Raw genomic sequence first — 23,081 nt, forward strand, 5'->3', positions numbered from 1 at the left:
AGCAGTCAGAGAAGAAAGTGAGTCGGATTATTTTACATCTAAAAACTTAGATTTGATATTCAGCTGTCGACTGTATAAGATGTTGATATTCCTGCTAGGCTACTTCAGTAAACAGTATATGGCACTGAATCATGAGGCAAGTTAGACGTTATGATGTTCCGATCTTTGCTTGAAGAAATTTTCGTTGACTGGAATTTATTGAATTTTAATTAAAGATCCCTGTTCTAGATGATGCGTGTTCATATTTTCTGGTAAAGTTGTGCAATGTTTATAAAAAATCTGCAACGTGAAGTTTGAGTTTTACATCATGTTTACATCACTTCTTCTGTGAGTTTATTGGCTGGTTATTGGCAGAAATATGATTACTGTCCTACTACCCGTTATCTGATTACTCAAGTGCATGTAAACACGTGGATCAGATTACTAACAAAATCTGATTTTCTGCAGCCATCAGATTAGTAAGTGCATGTCAACGCACTCATTGATTTCTATCATTAAAAGTAGTAAAGAGCTGATTTTTCATGACTTCTGTGAAATATAACTTTGACTTGGTGTGTAATGTTACAAGAACCAACACACAACCTACATCAGTTTAGGCCCAACCACTCCAAAACCCACCCACAGCCAATCAGAACGGAGCTCATTTACATTTACACCAGTCTTACAGACACAGCTTGCAACTTGCAGACTGTTTCATTTTACGACGTGTAGAGGTTTGAAAGTGGTCATGTAATCATGAGTTATAGCTGTTTTTGGCACCCAAAGAAACATGGAAAATTAAACATGACAAATGTGGAATACGGGCCCTTTAAAGCTGAGCCGACATGACACAGCACATGTGCAGGAGTGTGTTTTGGGTGTGTTTGTTTACGTGTTGTCGCTAATGGACAGCTTTTCTGCTCGGCAAATATTCTGCAGAAAGGAATTGAAACAGGGAAGTTGGCAAGGTGGGCACTAGTCACACACACACACACACACACAGAGGCATACACACACATACATGCACACACACACACACACACACACACACATACATGCACACACACACACATACATACACACACACACACACACGCACATACACACACACACACATACAAACACACAAACACACACACACACACACACACACACATACACAAACACACACACAAACATACAAACACACACACACACACAAACACACACACACATACACGCACACACACATACACGCACACACACATACATACATAAACACATACAAACACACACATACAAACACACACATACATACACACACACATACATACACACACACACACAAACACACAAATAAACACATACAAAACACACATACACATACATACACGCACACACACATACATACATACATAAACACATACAAACACACACATACATAAACACACACACACGCACACATACATACATAAACACACACAGGCACACACGCACACGCACACACACATACATACATAAACACATACAAACACATACATACACACACATACACGCACACACACATACATACATAAACACATACAAACACACACATACATACACACACACACACAGACACACGCACACATACATACATAAACACACACAGGCACACACACACACACATACATACACGCACACACACATACATACATAAACAAATACAAACACACACACACACGCACACACACATACATAAAAACACACACACGACTGAACTTCTAGAGGTCAGTTATTGCTGGCAATAAACAAAAAATCATGCTGTAATTTTCTGATATTTTTTCATTCATAGCTCATTAAAACAAGATGACAAGTTATAAAAAGGGCAAAAAAAGGCAAATTCTAAACATTATATCGCACCACATTAGTGTCTGAATGCAGAGGAGGGGATATTTATTATGATTAAAAATAAAAACTTGCTTGTCTTCTTTTGTGGAAAGAAGAAGCACATTTTCATTTTTGCTGTGTTAAAATAAGAGACTTAAACTGGATGACAATTAAATCTAATTAGCTGATAAAGTAATTACATTTCATTAATCGTGTAACATTAATCCAACGTATAATCAAACAAGATATTAATTCATATCGTAGACTTCCATAAGTCAAAACAGAATTCCAGAGATTTAGCTGAACGTCTACACGATTAAATGGTTGATGTAAAGTCATTCAGAGTGGGTTCGGTGTGAACTGGTTCAGAATTCTTTACAGTGGTTCTGATAGGAACCAGGCGTCGCCATGACTACAACACTAATATAGCCATTTTAATTACTATCCAAAACCACCAGTGAACCTACACGAGTCATCTGAGTTTTATATGGTATGTTGATGATAAAATAGGAATAAATCTGGGAAAAGTTTTCTTTAGAGACTTTATTATGCCTCACAACACCCTGCGTGTACCCCTCTGCCATTGTTTATTCATATAGCATATATTTTATTCATATATTTTATATACACTGAAATGCAACAAGAGCAGCTTAGAGAGAGCTAAGAATCTACAAATAAAAAATAAAATCTAAAAATTGACAAATCAAAATATCGAAATAAAAGTCACAGAAAATAATGACAACAATGAGAAAATAAATACAATAAAACTAGAAATCACAACGGGATGAATAACAGCATAAAACTCGAGGAAAGCTAAAGTAAACATGTGTTTTAAGCTGCTTTTTAAAACTGCTTTTTAAAAACTAGGGATGCTTGTCGTATGCCAGGGGTTGGCAACCCAATTATTAAGAAGAGCCATTTTGTCATGTTTCAACAAAAATCAAACCACCTTGGGAGCCACAACATTTCAGACCCATTTTATTAAAGTTTTACCATCTTGGCTGTAAATGTGTCTCAGTAGTACTAGCATAGGTTAGAAATAGAATGACTGACTGCTCTGCTTTAAGATTTCAGCTCCGCTATAGTCGCTATAGGAAACCTGCCAAAGTGGAACAGTGTCTAGTAAAATGTCTCTCAATGTTTGACTTTTTGAAGGCTTAAGTCGGCTTCAAATTCACCAGCTTCTCATTCGTATTTTCCCGTTCCACCTTAAACGGTGCCTGAGGCGTCAGTGTAGCTAGCTAACGGTGTAGGTAACTACACTGAATCATTTAAGGTTGAACAAGAAGCTGGCGAATGAGACGCTGAACTTCAGCCTCGTGAGATTTTAGTGTTTGACAGTGTCTCGTCGCAGATTAAACGTATCAGGAAACTAGCTGGAGTGATTATAAACACTAAGAAGTCCATTCGTCTCTATTCGTCTCCAAATTATTGATGTTCGTCCGTTTTGTTAGCTACTAGCTAGGCAAGTCTGTGCGCCAATCTTCAGGGTTAAACAGCAGTTCTATATCAACTCCAGCGTTTAAGACCATTTATTGTTAAACTGTGTTGAACGACCAGCAGAGCTTTATTTCACCACAGGTATTTTTGCCTACAAATCTGTAACAGGGCGGTAAAAGAACCACATATGGCTCCAGAACAGCATTTTGCCGACCCATGTCGTATGTGTTGTGGGATGGAGTTCCACAATGTTGGAACATCTATGCTCAGCTTAATGCCTCACCACTCTCTTGTGTTTAGTTCTGGCTCTGCTGTCTTTGATGATCTTAGACATCATTGGAGAGCAAAGTGTGGAGCATGTAGGTGGGGCACACCCATTAAAAACATTAAAAAACAAATAAAAGAACTCACGATTTTTCAGACTAATATTGCGACTGAAATTTAAATTGCGATTTTTAATCAATTGAGATTCAGGCCTGATTCATTTTGGCCAAGACGACCAGAATATCCACCTGTTCTGGCTTGAGGCTCGACCCCTGAACGTACTGTGCCAAACTGGCAGTAAGTTGTGGTTGTGATGTCACAACACTTGGAGGTTTGGTTGCCGCTGATTGGTCTAACTCACCTACATGCAGCTCATAAGCTCTTATTAGGTTCAGCTTCCTTAAAGCTCTTAAAACTTACAGTTTTGCTATTGAGCTCAGTTTTTAAGTGTAGGCCATGATTTAAAATTGTAGCTTAAATTGTGATTTCCACCTAAAAACGATTCATCTTTCAGCCCCACTCATACTTGCTCTTGCTTTTATTACTACTAGCCCATTTCACAACGCGCTGCACTACAGTCCCCAGCATGCACTGCAATATAATGTGTGCTCTGACTCTCCTACCACAACAACCTATACGGCACCTCAATTATACATAATTCAACCCAATTCCACACCAGTCATATCACCAAACACCCTACCTGCAGTTCAACCAGCATTAACAAGCAACATTAGCTCAGGAGCTCAGAAACTGAGCCTAAGTCCTAATGAACTTGAGGCAAGGACAGGATGCCAGGAGTCAAATTGGTAGGTTTCAAAGACTGAGCGCCTTGGGACATTATTTTGCATGTTTTGAATAAACAATGGCCAGTTCGGGTTACAGCACAACATTAATTAAAAATGAAATGATGAATGATGTTCTTTGGCCCACGGATTTCTTGAGAATTTTTAAAAAGGCCATTTTAGTAGCTGAGTTTGCCACACTTGTGTTAGTAGATACACTTCTATTCCTACTCTATGTGTATTTTATTTCTGCCTAATATAATCGCTGCTGTCTGAACAAAACCTCATATCTCAAAATGGAAACTTTACAGGAGAAGGAAAAAACCTACTTTGCTTTTAATGTAAGTCAATGGAACCAGAATTTTTTCCAAGTCATTTTAGGTCATTTCTTTTAGTCCATTCATCATGAAATTTACAAACAATGTAAAGAGCAGCAGGTATTTTCATATTATGCCAAAAACTGAAAAACAAGAAAATTGAATATACAGGATTTTGTTCCGACAGCAACGATATATGATTTCTAACCTTGGCTTAACTGTCGTCTTAGGCAGATCTAATGCAACCTGTACAATAAATTGTAATTGTATAATAATCTGGACTGAATTCCATACTTGTTTAATGGTGTTATTACTGTTATGCAATACTGTTTAGTTACATAATTATACAGTTAACTAACTTTTTGATCCCACAACCGGGGAAATTCCACCTCCACATTTAACCCATCCATGAAGTGAACCACCACATACACACTAGTGAACACACACACACACACACACACACACACACACACACACACACACACACACACACACGGGGCAGTGAGCGGTGGGCAGCCGTATCCACGGCGCCCGGGGAGCAGCTGGGGTTAGGTGTCTTGCTCAAGGACACCTCAGTCATGGACTGTCGGCCTGGGGATCGAACCGGCAACCTTCCGGTCACAGGGCCAGATCCCTAACCTCCAGCCCACGACTGCCCCCTATATCGTTTGTTACATAGAAGTACTTCCATTGACTCAATTCAAATAATGTCCCATTTTATATCAAGTGTCTCTTATAACTGTGTAATTACAGCTACATATCATATTCACAGTTACAGAAGGATTACTATAGTACAGCTTAAGTAAACACACATATCTTAGTAGTTGCAATAGTATATTTTTTTTATCATTGTTGTGGGAACAAAACCGTGTATCTCCAAAATGGTCACTTTACAGGAGAAGGAAAAAACCTACATTACTTTTAATGTAAGTCAATGGAACCAGAATTATTTCCAGGTCATTTTGGGCCGTTTCCTTTGGTCCATTCATCATGCAATTTACACACAATGTAAAAGGCAGCAGGTATTTTCAAATTATGTCAAAAACTGAAAAGTGACAAAAATGGAGATTCAAGGTTTTGTTATGATGACAGCGATGTTTAGGTCTTACTACTAAAATGTTGCAATTTCTTTCGGGATCAAGAACGTTCCGTTCTGATCATTGGTTGTGTTCAGGTCGAATGTTTATTTACCTAAATCTTATCTGAAAACTAAAACACACTATCTCAGGCGTCAGGTAATATTTTAATAGCCTTCTTGTGTAATAACTTTCTGTGAGGTGGACGTCTGGTTCCCATCACCACCACTGTGAACAATCCTGACTCTGGAGTGGACACATTCAACCACTCTTTGTGCATTTATTTATATATGAACCACTTAGTTATGTAAAACTTTGCAAAACTTTGGTAGTTTCCATTCAGCCAAAGCACATATAATAATCACTCAGTAAGAAACGCAGTGGGGTGTTATTGCTCAGATGTTACTTCAGACAATATTTCTGCATGTGTACAATGAGACCACACTGAACGCTGATAGCAGCAGTGAAATCCAGAGGTGGGCTGTATGCAGTTCAGCGCTAATCTGTTCCATTTTCTGAAGTAGTTTTGGAGGATTTGCACTTTTCTGTATGTTCAACATACAGAATGACACTCTGTCAAGTCAAGAAACATGCAGGGGGGAAAAAATGTTCTCACTTCCATTTAAGTCAACAGACGTGGAAGAGTACATAGCAATGTTAAACGGCTTCCGGTCGCACTGTGAACAACGGCTGATGCTGCCCGAAATCTCTACTGCATCCTAAATGCTCCAATAATTCAACTAAACAGCCTCGCCTGAGTTTCCACTCCGTTTAAAAAGGTTCAACTTCAGCTGAAAAGCTCCGCTCATCATGCATCACTTTTAACAAGGCAACCAATCAAAAAAGAGCAAAACTGAGCTGAGGAGTGAATCCAGCCTGTACAGCAGGACAGATTTACTCACATTTGTGATTAAAAATGCTGAAGACAAGCATTCATTCACTGGTGTGTTTAAAATCCTGGAGAAGGTCGTCACTGAGGTTTGATTAAAACCCTGAGAAACTGTTTAGGGATGTGTGATTTGGTGTTGAACATGCAAATGATATTCGCGGAATACACTGTCGTCTAAATGCACCCACTTTGACACGGAGATGCGCGTTCAGCCATTTACGCTCTTTACAGCCGGATGAATACAAACCCTAACTTAACCAGGGGACCAGCCGTATTTCGGGAGAAGTGAAATTTATTCGTTTGCGTGCAGGTACCAGACACCTAGCCAGCCCGTAAGACACCGGGCTGATGCAGTTTTATAGCAGGACGGATGCTGAGATTAGGCTCCGCCTATACATGACAAGTGACAGGTGTGACAAACATGACCATGTAGGGACAAACAAGAATAGACAGAAGAATGTTCTAAATTCAGTCACAGTACAAGCACACATAATACTGAATATAATGACGTATAACACAACACCAAACACTTTACAGAGCAGTACATTTCTACAACGCAGCCACTGTGAAAAAGGTCCATAACATTTAGTTTGTAGTTCCATTTTCAGGTATAATTTCATTCTGTTCGGTTGGTAGAGCATCTTGACTGCGTTGTGACTGCTCACACCTCTCACCTTTGAGCTTTAGCAGTTTATTTTACACCAAAAAGAGGAAAAAGCTTCATTTAGTCATTATTTAATTGAAGCAACACTTTTGCTTGAGTGTAGTTTCAGGCTATTTTAACCCACTTGTGGTGAGAAATGCACAACCAATAATCAGAAGCAGTTTTCTGTTCTGCTGTGAATACTGAATTAAAGGGGAACTTTACTTAATCATTCAATCGTCTGGATGTAAACAAAATCATTCAGAGTGGTTCGGTGTGAAATGCGCCTTTCTAGAGAAATCTACCGAGTCAGAGTTGGTCACCATTATAGTACTGGGAACCAGATGTCTGACGTGCTTAATGGCTCTAAAAGCTTTTAAAAAGTTTTCACGCAAAATGGCTATAAATAAACGCGTAGCTCCATACCCGAGACTTTGTTTTGTGATAGTTTTGGTATAAAGTTTTGGCCTAAAACGTATTTTTAGTATAAATTAATACTCGTCTGTGTTTCTTGTCAAAACCTCATTCTATTCTCAACTGAGATCAGTGCGCATTGGCTAACATGCTTTTGTAGTTAGAGTCTGTAGCTTAACACAGAGAACGCCGGTGTTGTATCCGATTCAGTTCCCCTTCAAATTCTCATTCCCCTTGACAAAGTCACCCAGCACACAGACTCTTCACCCTCCTGCCCTCTGGGAGGCGCTACAGGAGCCTCCGGACTAAGACCACCAGGTACCGGAACAGCTTCTTTCCAACAGCTGTCACACTCCTGAACTCTGCCTCCTGGTACCTAAACAAATAACACTGGACTGTACCCTAACACACACCAATAACACACAGACTTACACACCACTCAACACCAACACCGGCACTTACATCTGCTGTATATACTGCCCATTATTGTATATACTGTGTAAATACTCTACCTGTTCATAAGTACATACTTATAACCTGTTCATAGTACTTTATAACCCTTCATATTTATTCATAGTTCATAGTACTTTATAATTTACCCCTTCATATTTATAACCTGTACATTCTTGTTTATAACCTGTATAACCCCCTTCATGTTCATACCCCCTCATATTTTTTTTTAACCTGTATATACTATACTTACTGTATGTAACACACATATTTATATTTCTGCTAAGCACTTCTGGATGGATGCAAACTGCATTTCGTTGCTTTGTACCTGCGACATACGCAATGACAAAGTTGAATCCTATCCTATTCTATTCTATTCTATTCTATTCTACAAAGCAGGTCCTCAGGCAGCGCATTCACTGGACACATAACACCATAACTAACCCTAACACTGGAACTCCAGAAAGCCAAAATGGTTCAGAAAAGATTTGTACGATGGCTGTACTCACCCAATCGGCAACGAACAGTATAAGAAGTATTTATTAGTGTGACTAAGTATGTTTACTGTTTACTCGAATTGAATATTTATCATGGAACTTTAATTATGCTGTGTTATCTTGGGTAAATTTATATTGGGGATTGGGTGAAAACATGAAGCCATTTAATCCTTTTTTTTTTTTTTTACTTTTTCCGTTTTCTGTAGTTCTAGTGCTACTCGGCCTCAGTATCTGAGTCACCAAAGGGAACGTGAATTTGAAGGGGAAATGAATCGGATAAAACACCTGGCAGGAGCTTTTCTTTACAGTTTATTCTTACAGTTGTCTTACCAATTTTTGGAAGATGACAAAGTATGCAGAGGACATTGATAAGATCTGTTTGCAATGTGTCGTTGAGGCATATTTGAACGATTTGAACCAGAACACACAAATGAGTTGCAGCGACTTGAAGAAGAGAGTCAAAAGGGAGAGAGAGATAGAGACTGAGACCCCAGGGCGAATGGAAATCGACAGTGTCTACAACAAACTACTTGCTACTCTGCTCACCAGTTTATGGGGCAGGACAGTGAGGTGCAAATCTAATCTATCGCAGCTCCTCTAATAAAAATACGTTACTTACAGTTTTAAGTTTTGCTCGCAATGTGTGACGCAACGGCACTCAAACAACACAAAGGGCATGCAGGGCGGAGAAATATGTGCAGGGCATTGTGAGGAAAAAATAGTGCCCAAAAAACATAATTTTTCAGTTTAGTACTATTTTACCATTATCAGTGTGACTTATAAAACATTATAAGACTTGTGTTAATTCAATGGTCATTTTTGAACAGCAGATTAAACAGGGATTCTGTTGTGTGGACACACAGATGTCTGGTTCGTAGTACTATAATGGTGAGCGATTTTGACTCAAACTCACATTAAACCACTCTGCATGATTTTGTTTACATCTAAAAGGTTGAATGATTCAGTAATTTTGCAAAATTGGTGGAGTTCCCCTTTAAGCTGGCAGGTCTGACATGAGTATTGTGAGCAATGTGAACCCAAAGGACCTTATTGACACACATACGTGCACACTTCAGTACTCCGTGTTGTACGCTGACAGATAATTGGTACGAGTGACATGCAGTTCCCATGGGAACTGATTGATGGGTCTTTTGACATTTGACCCCTGGCTTTTGCTCTCTCTGACCATCAGAGTCACGTCCTCGTCATCCAAGATACGCACTAGATCTCCTTCATGGTCACGGTAGTTTAGAGCGATGTCCTCTATCTGAAAGACCTCTCTGAGAGAGAGAGAGACAGAGACAGAGACAGAGAGAGAGAGAGACAGAGACAGAGACAGAGAGAGAGAGAGAGAGAGAGAGAGAGACAGAGAGAGAGAGAGAGAGAGAGAGAGAGAGAGAGAGACAGAGAGAGAGAGAGAGAGAGAGAGAGAGAGAGAGAGAGAGAGAGAGAGAGAGAGAGAGAGACAGAGAGAGAGAGAGAGAGAGAGAGAGACAGAGAGAGAGAGAGAGAGAGAGAGAGAGAGAGAGAGCAAAAATAAATTTAAAAATAAATAAATAAATATTGTAAAGTGTATTTTTAAAGGTTAGTATTTGGGCCAGACATGCCTCAATTGAAAGCACCCTGTAAATGATTTTGTATATGGTGGCTTATTACTATCATTATCAACACAGTTTACACAGTTCATAATAAGTCCTTGTAAATATCAAAAAATTTAGAGTCATCAAAGCTTCTTCTGTGTACCACCACACTACAATGGTGTCAGAAGTGGGACATCACCAAAACCAAAACACCAAAACCTGTTGCCACATGGTGCTGCATCAGGACTGCCTGGCTCCATTTGTGGAGGATGGCCCTAGTCCTCAGGCGCTCTAGAAAACGTAACTGGTGTTTTAAATATATTTTTTACTGTGAGACTGCAGTTTGAACTAATTCAGCAGAATGATCCATATAGTGATATCTAATAAAGACAAAACTTCTACTTCATAAGAAGGCCTTTTATCTTATAAAGTAAAGACTGCTAATGAAAGTTAGCAACCGGTTCACTGATTCAGTCGCACACCATAACCTCAGTTTGCACTTCACCTGAAGTTTTCAGTGTTATGTAGAGTCTATAAAATATTTGTTTTGTCAATCGATGCAAAATCTTTCAAGAGTCGCATTTTTATAAATAAAATTTCCCACCTTATTCCCTCCCATGTTATTATTTGCTGTTGACCTTATTCTCATCACGATATAAAGACTGGTCCACACTGTGGGGTCTAAAACTTTCACACCACTAAAGAGAATGTTGCATTCACATATTTTGCATTCTTTTCACATTTTCATTACAAATCAGCATAGCAATTGGAGTAAAAAGTAGAATCTTGGAATTTTTAACATTTAGTTCTGAAGTCATTAGTATTTGGTACAATGTACAATGTCCCCACACTTAAGCTGGCACAGACTCCACAGAAGCCTCTGATGATCACCTGAAAGAGAGCTTCAATGGAAGGATAAGATGCACAAAACATCATTAACATTAACCAAGTTCTTAACACAAACTTGCCTTCATTTGAACAGTGACCTTGACATTCACCAGAACCTTGAATGCATGTTCTTCATGGTATTTGTCGGAACTTTAACACCTCTTTAAATCACAGATTTTCAGTATGGTTCCAGACCTTTGGACCCCACTAAGTTCCTCAGTGTCAGAGACATTCTGGTGAATTCCCCATTTCTACAGCAACAATAATAAAAACAGCTTCTAAGTGCTGAAATTCTTTTGAAGAGCAAAAAGATGTTTTTTTTCCCCATATTCAGCCCAGTGTTCTTGGAAATTGTACTCAACTGCCAAATAGAAGCTCGATTTCCAAGAAGTGTGTGTTTGTCTATGTATGTGTGTGTTTTCTACTGAAGTGCGTCTGCAGCTTAGCTTCAGGGACTCAAAACTTCCTCTTTACACAGCCTATCTGCTTGACCTTTTTCATCGTTAGTCATCTCTCTCCTGATCCAATTCACAAAGCAAACATCGGCCTGAATGCTAACGAGAAACGTCCCCATTGCGCTCCTCTCCGCTCTGCACCACGGGGCGAAAATAATAAGGATGATGACAAAGCCGGAGAAATAAATGAGCAGATGACAAATAGCTATAACAGAGTAATGAACAACTGCAAACCAAATGAAGGGTGGTGAAATGGAAAAATAAATGAGAGAGAGAGTAATGAGCGTTTGTAGAGAGGAGTGAAAAGTGCAGAACTTTCAGACTGCATGTGCTGGAACGAGCAGTCGGCAGTTTTCATTTACAGCGGAGTGCGTGAGTAAGGGTCTTACCTCATGCGTGCAAGGAGATCAGAGTATGACGGCTGGATAGTGAAGTCTTCTTCAACACACAGATCCCTGCAAAACACACACACACACACACAAGCTTCACACTGCTGAGCACATCTAATGATTTACCTCCTACTAAGGGTGGGCGATATGGTAAAAACTATAAGATCACAATACTTGAAGGCATTTCATGATACACCAGAGGAAACTAATAGGCGGACCGTGGTCCGAGTCTGGACCCAGACGCTGTCCTCTCCAGACCTGGACCTATAACCGATAAACTAAAGTGAACGATTTCTTTTCGATAGGGGGGGGTTCTATTTTAATCGGCGTAACTTTTCTAGTCATTATGGTAGCTTTAGCGGCTCGGGAGACTCACAGACCAATTGCACGCGCTTTGTAAATATCACACATGATGCTACTCAGCCAATCAGATCTGTGCATTAAGACGAGCACCAAGATTCGAGTGAGTGCACACAGGGGAGGGACGAGGCGAGAAACAGCAGTCAGAGAAGAAAGTGAGTCATTTATACAGCACTAATGGACACTTTGACAAATGCTCTTTGAAAATTTCTTCCCATTTCATTGTAACAGTAAAACAAGTAAGACCTTTTTAATAACATTGTGATTTTGAAAACGATGCTAAATAAATGTGAACCAATGTTCCGACGATTATCAATGTAAAAAATCTAGTTCCTCTACAATATATCACTTGAATGACTGTGTTTACATCTCAGCTTTTACATTATGCAGATATTTTAGGAGGTAATTTTTTTTTTAAAAACACTCCTCTAAGACCCCTTTAAATCCCAGTCTGATTAGGATGTTTTCTAGGAGTTAGGAGTTCTGTCAAAGGGAACCTGAAAGGGAACCAACTGCAAAATTACTTCAGTTCTTTTTGTGTTCACAATGTTAGTGAACGTGGTTAGTATAGCATAGCGGGTAACATTTCTGTCCTTCTACACTGTAGGCTGGGGTTCAAACCCCACCTGGGCAGCACCCTACACTATACCTACAGTGGGGAGAACAAGTATTTGATACACTGCTGATTTTTCAGGTTTTCCCACTTGCAAAGCATGTAGAAGACTGTAATTTTTATCATAGGTACTCTTCAACTGTGAGTGATGGAATCTAAAACAAAAATCCAGAAAAATACATTGTATGATTTTTAAATAATTAATTTCCATTTTATTGTGTGAAATAAGTATTTGATCATCTATCAACCAGTAAGAATTTTGGCTCTCACAGACATGTTACTTCTTCTTTAAGAAGCCCTCCTGTTCTCCACTCATTACCTGTATTAACTGCACCTGTTTGAACTCGTTACCTGTATAAAAGACACCTGTCCACACACTCAATCAGTCAGACTCCACAATGCCCAAGACCAGAGAGCTGTGTAAGGACATCAGGGATAAAATTGTAGACCTGCACAAGGCTGGGATGGGCTACAGGACAATAGGCAAGCAGCTTGGTGAGAAGGCAACAACTGTTGGTGCAATTATTAGAAAATGGAAGAAATGCAAAATAACAGAAAATCTCCGTCGGTCTGGGGCACCATGCAAGATCTCACCTCGTGGAGCATCAATGATCTTGAGGAAGATGAGGAATGAGCCCAGAACTACACGGCAGGACCTGGTCAATGACCTGAATAGAGCTGGGACCACAGTCTCAAAGAAAACAATCAGTAACACTCTACGCCGTCAAGGATTAAAATCCTACAGTGCACGCAAGGTGCCCTTCCTCAAGCCAACGCATGTCAAAGCCCGTCTGAAGTTTGCAAATGACCATCTGAATGATCCAGAGGAGGAATGGGAGAAGGTCATGTGGTCTGATGAGACAAAAATAGAACTTTTTGGTTTAAACTCCACTCGTCATGTTTGGAGGAAGAAGAATGATGAGTACAACCCCAAGAATACCATCCCAACCGTGAAGCATGGCGGTGGAAACATCATTCTTTGGGGATGCTTTTCTGCAAAGGGGACAGGACGACTGCACCGTATTGTGGGAAGGATGGATGGGGCCATGTATCGTGAGATTTTGGCCAACAACCTCCTTCCCTCAGTAAGAGCACTGAAGATGGGTCGTGGCTGGGTCTTCCAGCATGATAACGACCCAAAACACACAGCCAGGGCAACTAAAGAGTGGCTCCGTAGGAAACATCTTAAGGTCCTGGAGTGGCCTAGCCAGTCTCCAGATCTGAATCCAATAGAAAATCTTTGGAGGGAGCTTAAAGTCCATGTGGCCCAGCGACAGCCACGAAACCTGAAGGCTCTGGAGGAGATCTGTATGGAGGAGTGGGCCAAAATCCCTGCTGCAGTGTGTGCAAACCTTGTCAAGAACTACAGGAAACGTCTCATCTCTGTAATTGCAAACAAAGGTTTCTGTACCAAATATTAAGTTTCTTTTTCTGGTGTATCAAATACTTATTTCACACAATAAAATGGAAATTAATTATTTAAAAATCATACAATGTATTTTTCTGGATTTTTGTTTTAGATTACATCACTCACAGTTGAAGAGTACCTATGATAAAAATTACAGTCTTCTACATGCTTTGCAAGTGGGAAAACCTGAAAAATCAGCAGTGTATCAAATACTTGTTCTCCCCACTGTATAAGAGTCCTTGGGCAAGATGCAAGACTCCTAACACCACCTTTACCTACCTGTATAAAAATGATCAAATTGTAAGTCTGGATAAGAGCGTCAGCCAAATGCGGTAAATGTAAATGAACTATAAAGAGAAGTCTCTCTTTTCTTTCTGATCAACTGAGATCTCAGACCATCACAACTCGGATCCCTTTCACAGCGCTCACGGTGTGCGCAATGCTCGCAAAGTGGATAGCATTATGTGATAAATCTAACCTTTCAGGTGGCGAGAGGAGCCACCAGACATGCCTGCTGCCCTCCAATTGGCCGTGCTGAAATGACTGGCTAAAGCGCACTGTGCTAAATTGGAAAAATGACCCTGCGGGTCTGCCACAGTGGGTTCAGTTTTCAGCTGCATAGTGTGTTTGATAGAGCAGCAGTGAATTTTCATTCATTCAGCGTTCAGTGTGAAAGCAGCTTAAAGCTCTGTGTTACGTGTGTTTACAGCATGAGCCTTTAACACAATAAAATCACGAGGGTTCTGGCATCTTATCGCTTTAACATGTCAGGGCTGCTGTCTTGTTGCAGGTCATGGAAAGTCTTTATCCTGAGAAAAACCTCATAAACGATCCTTAGTGGTCTGTTTCTACCTGCTGAAGTGAAGAAAGTGGCTGTGTGTACAATAAGCCTCGAGGTCTTTACCATAAAGCAAAGCAAAAGTGGACTGGGGCCGTTTCCCTTTTAACAACGCGCAAATCAATCGATCCACAGAATAAACTACAAAAACGAGAGACAGTCTCAGTTTGCTTTGTTTTTAGGGCCGTTTAGAGTGTCTGAGTTTAGATGTGTTCACATATGCACAGAAAACTCATGATCAGTCCACTTCAGACACTGAAACAGCCCAAGTGTGAAAATGCCCTTACATACCAAAGCTCATTATTACAACCCCAATTCCCTTTTCAACATATATTCAATTGAATACACTACAAAGACAAGATATTTAATGTTCAAACAGATAAACTGTATTGTTTTTTGCAAATATTCATTAATTTTGAATTTGATGCCTGCAACATGTACCAAAGAAGTTGGGACAGGGGCGTGTTTACCACTGTGTTACATCACCTTTCCTTTTAACAACACTCAATCAGCGTTTGGGAACTGAAGACAGTAATGTTGAAGCTTTGTAGGTGGAATTCTTTCCCATTCTTGCTTGATGTACAACTGCAGTTGCTCAACAGTCCGGGGTCTCCGTTGTTGTATTTTGCACTTCATATTGCGCCACACATTTTCAATGGGAGACAGGTTGAGAAACGTTGTTCTTAAACTGTTGGACTATTTGCTCACGCAGTTGCTCACAAAGTGGTGAACCTCGCCCGTCCTTGCTTGTGAACGACTGAGCCTTTCAGTGCTGCTCCCTTTATACCCAATCATGACACTCACCTGTTTCCAATTAACCCGTTCACCTGTGGAATGTTCCAATCAGGTATTTTTCGAGCATTCCTCAACTTTCCCAGTCTTTTGTTGCCCCTGTCCCAACTTCTTTGGAACGTGTTGCAGGAGTCAAATTCAAAATGAGTGATTTTTTGCAAAAAAAAAAAACAATAAAGTTTATCCGTTTGAACATTAAATATATTGTCTTTGTAGTGTATTCAGTTGAATATAGGTTGAAAAGGATTTGCAAATCATTGTATTCTGTTTTTATTTATGTTTTACCTAACATCCAACTTCATTGGAATTGGGGTTGTATTAAGGCTTATATAACTACTGGGGTTTCAATGCAAACTGGCTGAACTTTCTTAACATTATATAAGTGTGTCATAAAACTTTAGCCCATTTAAGGGGTTAAAACCCTAACAAACCCTATTATTCCAGCAGTGGGTTTTTAATCTTCCTGACATTAAAGCACTTCAAAGTTACACAGTTCCCACCTACCTTACCTCAAATATCATCAGCCAAGACATGATTAGTGTTTTAGGTTTGCTTCTTTAGGTTTGCACTGGACCTACAAGGCTAATGTAGCTGGCAATTAATAAGCTTATTCTAGTAATAGCTGTAAGCCTACATTTTTTTAGAGGTCTCCTGCCCCAAACGAGTCAAATGGGGCCAAATAAAACATCAGTTTTTGGGCCAGGTTTGGGCAGAGTTTTCACATACAACATCTGGGGTTCGTTTTGATGTATGATGATGCACTAGTGACCTGTCCAGGGTGTTTCCTGCCTTCTGCTCAATGACTGCTGGGACAGGCTCCAGCATCCCCCACAACCCAGGAGAATAAATGGCTTAGATAATTTATGTGTGTGTGCATGTGTGTGTAGGTTTTAATGTAGTTATTTGTTTTAATTAGTACAAATATGTACATTTTATGTCCTTGTCAAGGTATGGTGTCTTGTATGGTGTCTGTCCATCCTTTCCCTGTCCAGGAGGGTGATGTTTCCTGTGTTGAGGTGGTACCCTCCTGTCAGTTCCTATAAGTTACAGTTTTGCAACTATACTTCCCCCGGAACCAAAAGGCTCATGGTTTCCCGCACAATGCCCAGTGGAGCACGAGAATAATGCTGCCGGATAGCGGGTCAGCATAGTTTATGGTCGAAACTATAATGGCATCTGATAGTCTTTGAACATCCGACTTTCGTTCTTGATTAATAAAAACATTCTGCTTTAGCTTTTGTCCGTCTTGGGCCAGTCCAAGAATTTCTCTTCCATCGGCACATTACAAATGCTCTCAGCCGTCGCTCTTAATCATGGCCATGGTTCAGGAAACCCACGAAAACAGAACTGGAGTCCTATTCCATTACTGCTACCTCAGGTATTCAGGCGAATATATATACACTCAAGTAAAAGCTCCGGACCCCGGTTGCTGACACCCAACCAAGGGCATCCAGGGTGCACCAGTAGGCAGGGTCTTGGACAAACGGTGGCTCGCCTTGTGGCAGACAGCAATATATTGTCTGTGAGATCAACAGGATTACAGTATAAAAATGCATCTCTGACCTGGTGTCAATACCCTCTGGCTCCAGCAGGTAGCAGCGCAGGCAGCTGTAGGAGCCCTGAGCTCCGCCTTTTGTCTTTGAAGCTCTGCCCTCCTCATCTGAGTCACTTTCAGGAAGAGGTTTGATGATCTTCACAAATGATTCTGGAAATATGCCTATCCTATCTTTAACCGTGCCCTGAGCGAGAGAGAGAGAGAGAGAGAGAGAGAGAGAGAGAGAGAGAGAGAGAGAGAGAGAGAGAGAGAGAGAGAGAGAGAGAGAGAGAGAGAGAGAGAGAGAGAGAGAGAGAGACAGACAGACATACATACAGGGTGTATATGCTGTTTATAGTATAAAACAGTAAATATTCAGCATTGACTAAATGTACTTTGCCACTGCACTACACTGACATCTACTGGTCCCATACAGTTACTGCAAGCTCTCTCTCTTAACATTCTTTATCTTTCTTTGTTGTCTTTTGCCTGGTTCTCTGTCTCTCTTCCCTCTCTCTGGTACTCTAGTCTCTCTGTCCTTCAATCACTCTCTGCGGAGGCCATGCCTGATGAGTCAGCACATTTGAGTCTCAAAGCAGCACTTGGCCACAGCTGGACCATAGTAACACTTCTCTGAGAATAGAATACACACTGAATTAATATAACACATGTATAACACTATGCTGCCTAAATCTGGCTCCTGTTCAAAAGTCAATAATGCTTCCATTTCATTATTACACACTCCTGAATTTCACCCCAGGTTTCGATGGATTAGGGGAGATTTTAGGAGGCACTAGGAGGTTTTAAGGGAGGAATTAGGAAGGATGTTTGAGAAATATTAGACATGATTTAGAAAGGTATGAGCAGTAGTTTTGGGATGGATTTTAGAGCAGGTTATGGGCAGGTATTAGAGAAGGTTTGAGGAGGTGGTAGGAGAGGCTTTGGGGAGGTACTGGCGAGGTTTTGATGAGGTCTTTAGGAACACACTGGAGTAGTATTAGGGATTTACTTGAGGAAGTATTGACATGGTTTCATGGAGGTATTAGAGAAGATTTTGATTAGGTATTAAGGTATATTTTGGGTGTTATCTGTGGAGGTACTGAAAGGGTATTAGGGAAGATATTTACAGATGTGTTACAAGGTTTTGGGGAGGTATCAGAAGAGGTTTAGTAGAGGTGTAAGGAGATGTTTTGGGGTGGCCTTAGAGGACGTTTTGGGAAGGTATTATGAAAGATTTTAAGGAGGTTTTAGGAGAGGTATTAGGGACATATCAGGGAAGGTTTTAAGGAGGTATTGGGGAGATTTTGGGAAGGCATTTGGGCTGGTTTTGGGGACAAATTGCAGTGTTTACTGGGGAGGTATTGAGGGTTTGGGCAGGACTGGGGAAGTCTGAGGTTTTAAGGAGGCATTTGGGACAATTTTAAGGAGGTATTAGGGAAGGTTTTGGGAAGGTATCAGGGAAGGTTTTAAGGAAGTATAGGGGAGATTTTGGGGTGGTTTTGGGGATGAATTTGGGGTGTTTATTGGGGAAGTATTAGGGGGTTTGGGCAGAACTAGGGTGGTTTGGAGGTACTAAGGAAGGTTTTAACGAGGTATTTGGGAAGATTTTGAGAAGGTTTTAGGAAGGTCTTGGAGCAGCATTGGAGGATGCTTCGGGGAGGTATAAGAGAAGGTTTTAATGAGGTATTAGAGGATGTTCTGGGGAGATATTAGCAAAAATTATAAGGAGATATTAAGGCAGGTTTTGGGGAGGAATTAGGGGAAGTTTGGGGTATTATGTATTATTGCAGTATTAGGGAGATTGTGGGCAGGTACTGTGGAGGTTTGGGGAGGTACTAGGGGAGGTTTTGAGGGGTCCAGCCATTCTGTTCCCATACACTATCATTTACCATCAAACGCATCTATTTCCATCTCTATCTCTGCCTCTGTATTTCTACGTTTCTGTCTCCCACTCTCTTCAAGCTCCATTTTCATTTTGAATTTAGTGTTTCTGACTAGCTGCAGTATAAATAAAAAATAAATGACTATAAGTGGATCTCCCATAGCTCAGAGTATCAGAGTGTGTGTGGCAGATATGCCCACTTCAGACGCTTCACTCCTCTACACACTCCCACACCAAACACCTGCACACTCATCCTCCCCCTACATTCCTCTACATTCCTCCATTGCCTGTCCATCTCTATCCTAATCTTACCATAATTTCTTTCCTCCAGTTATCAATCTCCCTCAGAGTTGTAATCCCAACTGCTGGCCAAACAAGTCTCCTGCTGCAACAACTACTCTCTCTATTTCCCTTAGGTGTCTTACCTATTGTGCATCTCTGCACTTCTCTTTTATCTCTCCTTTCACTCTTCCCTTCACTCTTCCCTCTCTCGTTTTCACACATTAAGGGACTCTGTGGTGCGAGTCGAAGTCGAGTCTCTAGTCTCTGGGCTATGAGCCTGAGTCAAGTCTCAATTTTCTGGGTTTGGACTGCACGTTAAATCTTAAGTCTCAGAGGTGTGAGTCCAAATCAAATCTCGAGTCTCCAAGTCCAAGACAAGTGTCTGGGGTTTGAGTGTCTGGGCTGCGAGTCTACATCAAGTCTCAGGGTTTGAGCCTGAGTCGAATCTCAAGTCTTTGGGGTGCAAGTTTAAGTCAAGTCCATTAAATGCAAGTCTAAGTCAAGTCTCAGGTCCTCTGATGCAAGTCTGAGCCAAGTCTCAAGTATCGGGTGCAACTGAGTGAGTCAGAGTCAAGTCTAGAGTCTCTGAGATGCAAGTCTGAGTTGGGTCTCAAGTGTCTGGGGTGCAAGTCCAAGTCAAATGTCAAGTCTCTAAGGAGCAAGTATGATTCAAGTCTAGAGTCTCTGGGCTCTGAGTCTAAGTCAAGTCTTAAGTCTTAGAGGTGCAAGTCTGAATCGAGACTCGAGTCTCATGTACCTGGGGTGCAAGTTTGAGTCAAGTCTCTGAGGTGCAATTCTGAGTAAAGTCTTAAGTCTGGCATTGAGTCTGCTCTGAGTCAAGTCTCAAGTATCTGTGGAGCAAGGAAGAGTCAAGTCGACAGTCTCTGAGCTGAGTCCAAGTCCCGAGTCTTTGGCGTTGAGTCTGCTCTGAGTGAAGTCTCAAGTATCTGAGGTGCAAGTCTGAGTCAAGTCCCGAGTCTCTGGTGTTGAGTCTGCTTTGAGTGAAGTCTCAAGTCTCTGAGGTGCAAGTCTGAGTCAAGTCCCGAGTCTCTGGTGTTGAGTCTGCTTTGATTGAAGTCTCATGTCTCTGAGGTGCAGGTCTGAGTCAAGTCTCGAGTCTCTGGTGTTGTGTCTGCTCTGAGTGAAGTCTCAAGTCTCTGAGGTGCAAGTCTGAGTCAAGACTCGAGTCTCTGGTGTTGAGCCTGCTCTGAGTGAAGTCTCAAGTCTCTGAGGTGCAAATCTGAGTCAAGACTCGAGTCTCTGGTGTTGAGTCTGCTCTGAGTGAAGTCTCAAGTCTCTGAGGTGCAGGTAAGATTGTCCTAATCACTGAATCCATTTTGTCCATGTTTAAATATCTCAGTCTAAAATTTCCAAAATCTTCAGTCTAATTTACGGTCAAGTCTGAGTCAAGCCATGAGTCACTCACATGACTCAAGTGTGTCTCGAGTCCAAGTCGCTGAGTTCAGTCCTCATTTCTGCTTTGGCATCACAACATTATATTATGATTCTTAAGGAAATTAATGCAGTTTGACACATTTTTTTATGCCATGATGATTCAAAATCATTGTAAAAGTTACACTGGACACAATAATAATGTGACTCAATAAAGTATTTACACACTCGTGGAAAACTTTTTTGTTTTATTGAATTTCTATATTTGAAAATAGCCTCATCTTGGCCTTTTATGAACATTTATTATCATTAATAGTAACATTCCTAAATCTGTGCACTTGAAGCGCCACATTCAGTTCAATGCAATACAATGCACTGATGTATTTTTACACTCAATCACACACACACAAACACACACTCCCTTTTCCAGCCTTCCCACAAACCTTTCCTCCCCTCCCTCTCTCCATCCCTCTCTCCCTCTCTCTCTCTCTCTCTCCTTCAGCTCACCTCTAGCCAGTCTGCGTTCACTCGCCGCAGGAGGAAGATCACGTCTCCAGCCTTCAGACTCAGCTCCAGCTTCCCGCTCCCGTTGAAGTCAAACACCGCCTGAAACACACACACACACACAAACACACACACACACACACACACACTTGTATTTACACACACACAGGGACAGAACGAGAACGGCTCACATCCAGAGCGTGAAACCGCACAAGGTAGGATACGGCGATTTTTCTAACTTTTTGATGAGTGAGTGACAGAGTGAATAAAAGAGTAAGAGAGTGAGTGACGTAACTGTGAATACGTGAATGTGAATGAAATGCAAGTGAGATGTATAAAAAGAGAGACAATGACTGAAAACACTAAAAAGGTGGCAGGAAAGAAGGTGGATGGAGAGAAATCGAGAGAACGAGGGCGGTAAAGAGACTTCACTGTGCTGCTAATATCAAACGGCTCATATCAAACCCAGAACCCCTCTCTCTGTCCTGAGTGAACTCCGGCAGCCAACTTTATGCAACGTGCTGCGTGCGCTTATAAAAATAGCAGCTGTTACGCTCAGAGCCAAAAAGAATAAATACGATAAAAGCCCAGAGAGGAGAGAGGAAGAGACAGGAAGAAGATGCAACTAGGAGAAAAAGAGGGAAACTAAAATGAAGAGATGAGAAAACTCCGATGGCTTGTTCTGATGATCATTTGTGTGATGCAGAGTGAGGAGAGTGCGCGTGTCCTCTAATGTTCACTGACACTAACACAATGAGATGTGAATTAACAGTATTACAGAGAAAACGGAGAACAGAGAGCATCTCTGAGGAAAAGACATCAGTCAGTGAGCGATTCTGTCAGGGAATGAGCAAGGGAGTGATGGAGAGATGGAGTGAGTGAATAAATAAGGGAGTGAGAGTGCATGGGTAACAATTAATGAGCGAGTGAGTGAGTGAGTGAGGGAAGGAATGGGAATGAGTGAGAGTGAATGAGAATGAGTGAGTGAGTGAGTGAGTGAGGGAAGGAATAGGAATGAGTGAGTGCATGAGAATGAGTGAGTCAGTGAGTGCGTGAGAGTGAATGAGTGAGTGAGTGAGGGAAGGAATAGGAATGAATGAGAGTGAATGAGAATGAATGAGTGAGTCAGTGAGTGAGAGTAAATGAGTAAGTCTGTGAGTCAGTGAGTGAGTGAGCGAGTGAGTGAGGGAAGGAATGGGAATGAGTGAAAGTGAATGAGAATGAGTGAGTGAGTGAGTCAGTGAGAGTGAATGAGTGAGTGAGTGAGGGAAGGAATAGGAATGAATGAGAGTGAATGAGAATGAATGAGTGAGTCAGTGAGTGAGAGTAAATGAGTAAGTCTGTGAGTCAGTGAGTGAGTGAGCGAGTGAGTGAGGGAAGGAATGGGAATGAGTGAAAGTGAATGAGAATGAATGAATCAGTGAGTCAGTGAGAGTGAATGAGTGAGTAAGTCAGTGAGTCAGTGAGAGTGAATGAGTGAGTGAGTGAGGGAAGGAATAGGAATGAATGAGAGTGAATGAATAATAAGTTAGCGAGCGATGAAAGGAATGGGAATGATAGAGTAA

At 41.0% G+C, this 23,081-nt stretch overlaps 2 protein-coding genes across 5 annotated transcripts in view; one reads left to right on the forward strand and one right to left on the reverse strand.

Moving 5' to 3' along the window:
- Positions 1 to 8,728: 8,728 nt before the first annotated feature.
- ncf4 (neutrophil cytosolic factor 4) overlaps positions 8,729 to 23,081 on the reverse strand; it is a 50,677-nt gene continuing 36,324 nt past the window's right edge. Inside the window, exons 7-10 of the mRNA XM_037534569.1 lie at positions 21,520 to 21,618; positions 17,486 to 17,661; positions 11,912 to 11,977; positions 8,729 to 9,879 (exon numbers count right to left, since the gene is read on the reverse strand). Of these exons, the coding sequence (XP_037390466.1) occupies positions 9,672 to 9,879; positions 11,912 to 11,977; positions 17,486 to 17,661; positions 21,520 to 21,618 (549 nt within the window). The 3' untranslated portion in view covers positions 8,729 to 9,671. The remainder of the gene's footprint in view (positions 9,880 to 11,911; positions 11,978 to 17,485; positions 17,662 to 21,519; positions 21,619 to 23,081) is intronic.
- The window catches only part of pvalb7 (parvalbumin 7), an 83,657-nt gene continuing 82,146 nt past the window's right edge, over positions 21,571 to 23,081 (forward strand). For 2 of the 4 annotated variants that reach the window (XM_037534568.1, XM_017713257.2), the window contains exon 1: positions 21,572 to 21,731. The gene's annotated coding sequence lies outside the window, so the exon portion shown is untranslated. Of the gene's footprint in view, positions 21,732 to 23,081 lie in introns of all 4 variants that reach the window. The other 2 variants (XM_037534567.1, XM_017713258.2) reach the window with 2 other exon arrangements.

This window comes from Pygocentrus nattereri, chromosome 25, assembly GCF_015220715.1.
Source record: "Pygocentrus nattereri isolate fPygNat1 chromosome 25, fPygNat1.pri, whole genome shotgun sequence".
Classification (NCBI taxonomy): Eukaryota; Metazoa; Chordata; class Actinopteri; order Characiformes; family Serrasalmidae; genus Pygocentrus; species Pygocentrus nattereri.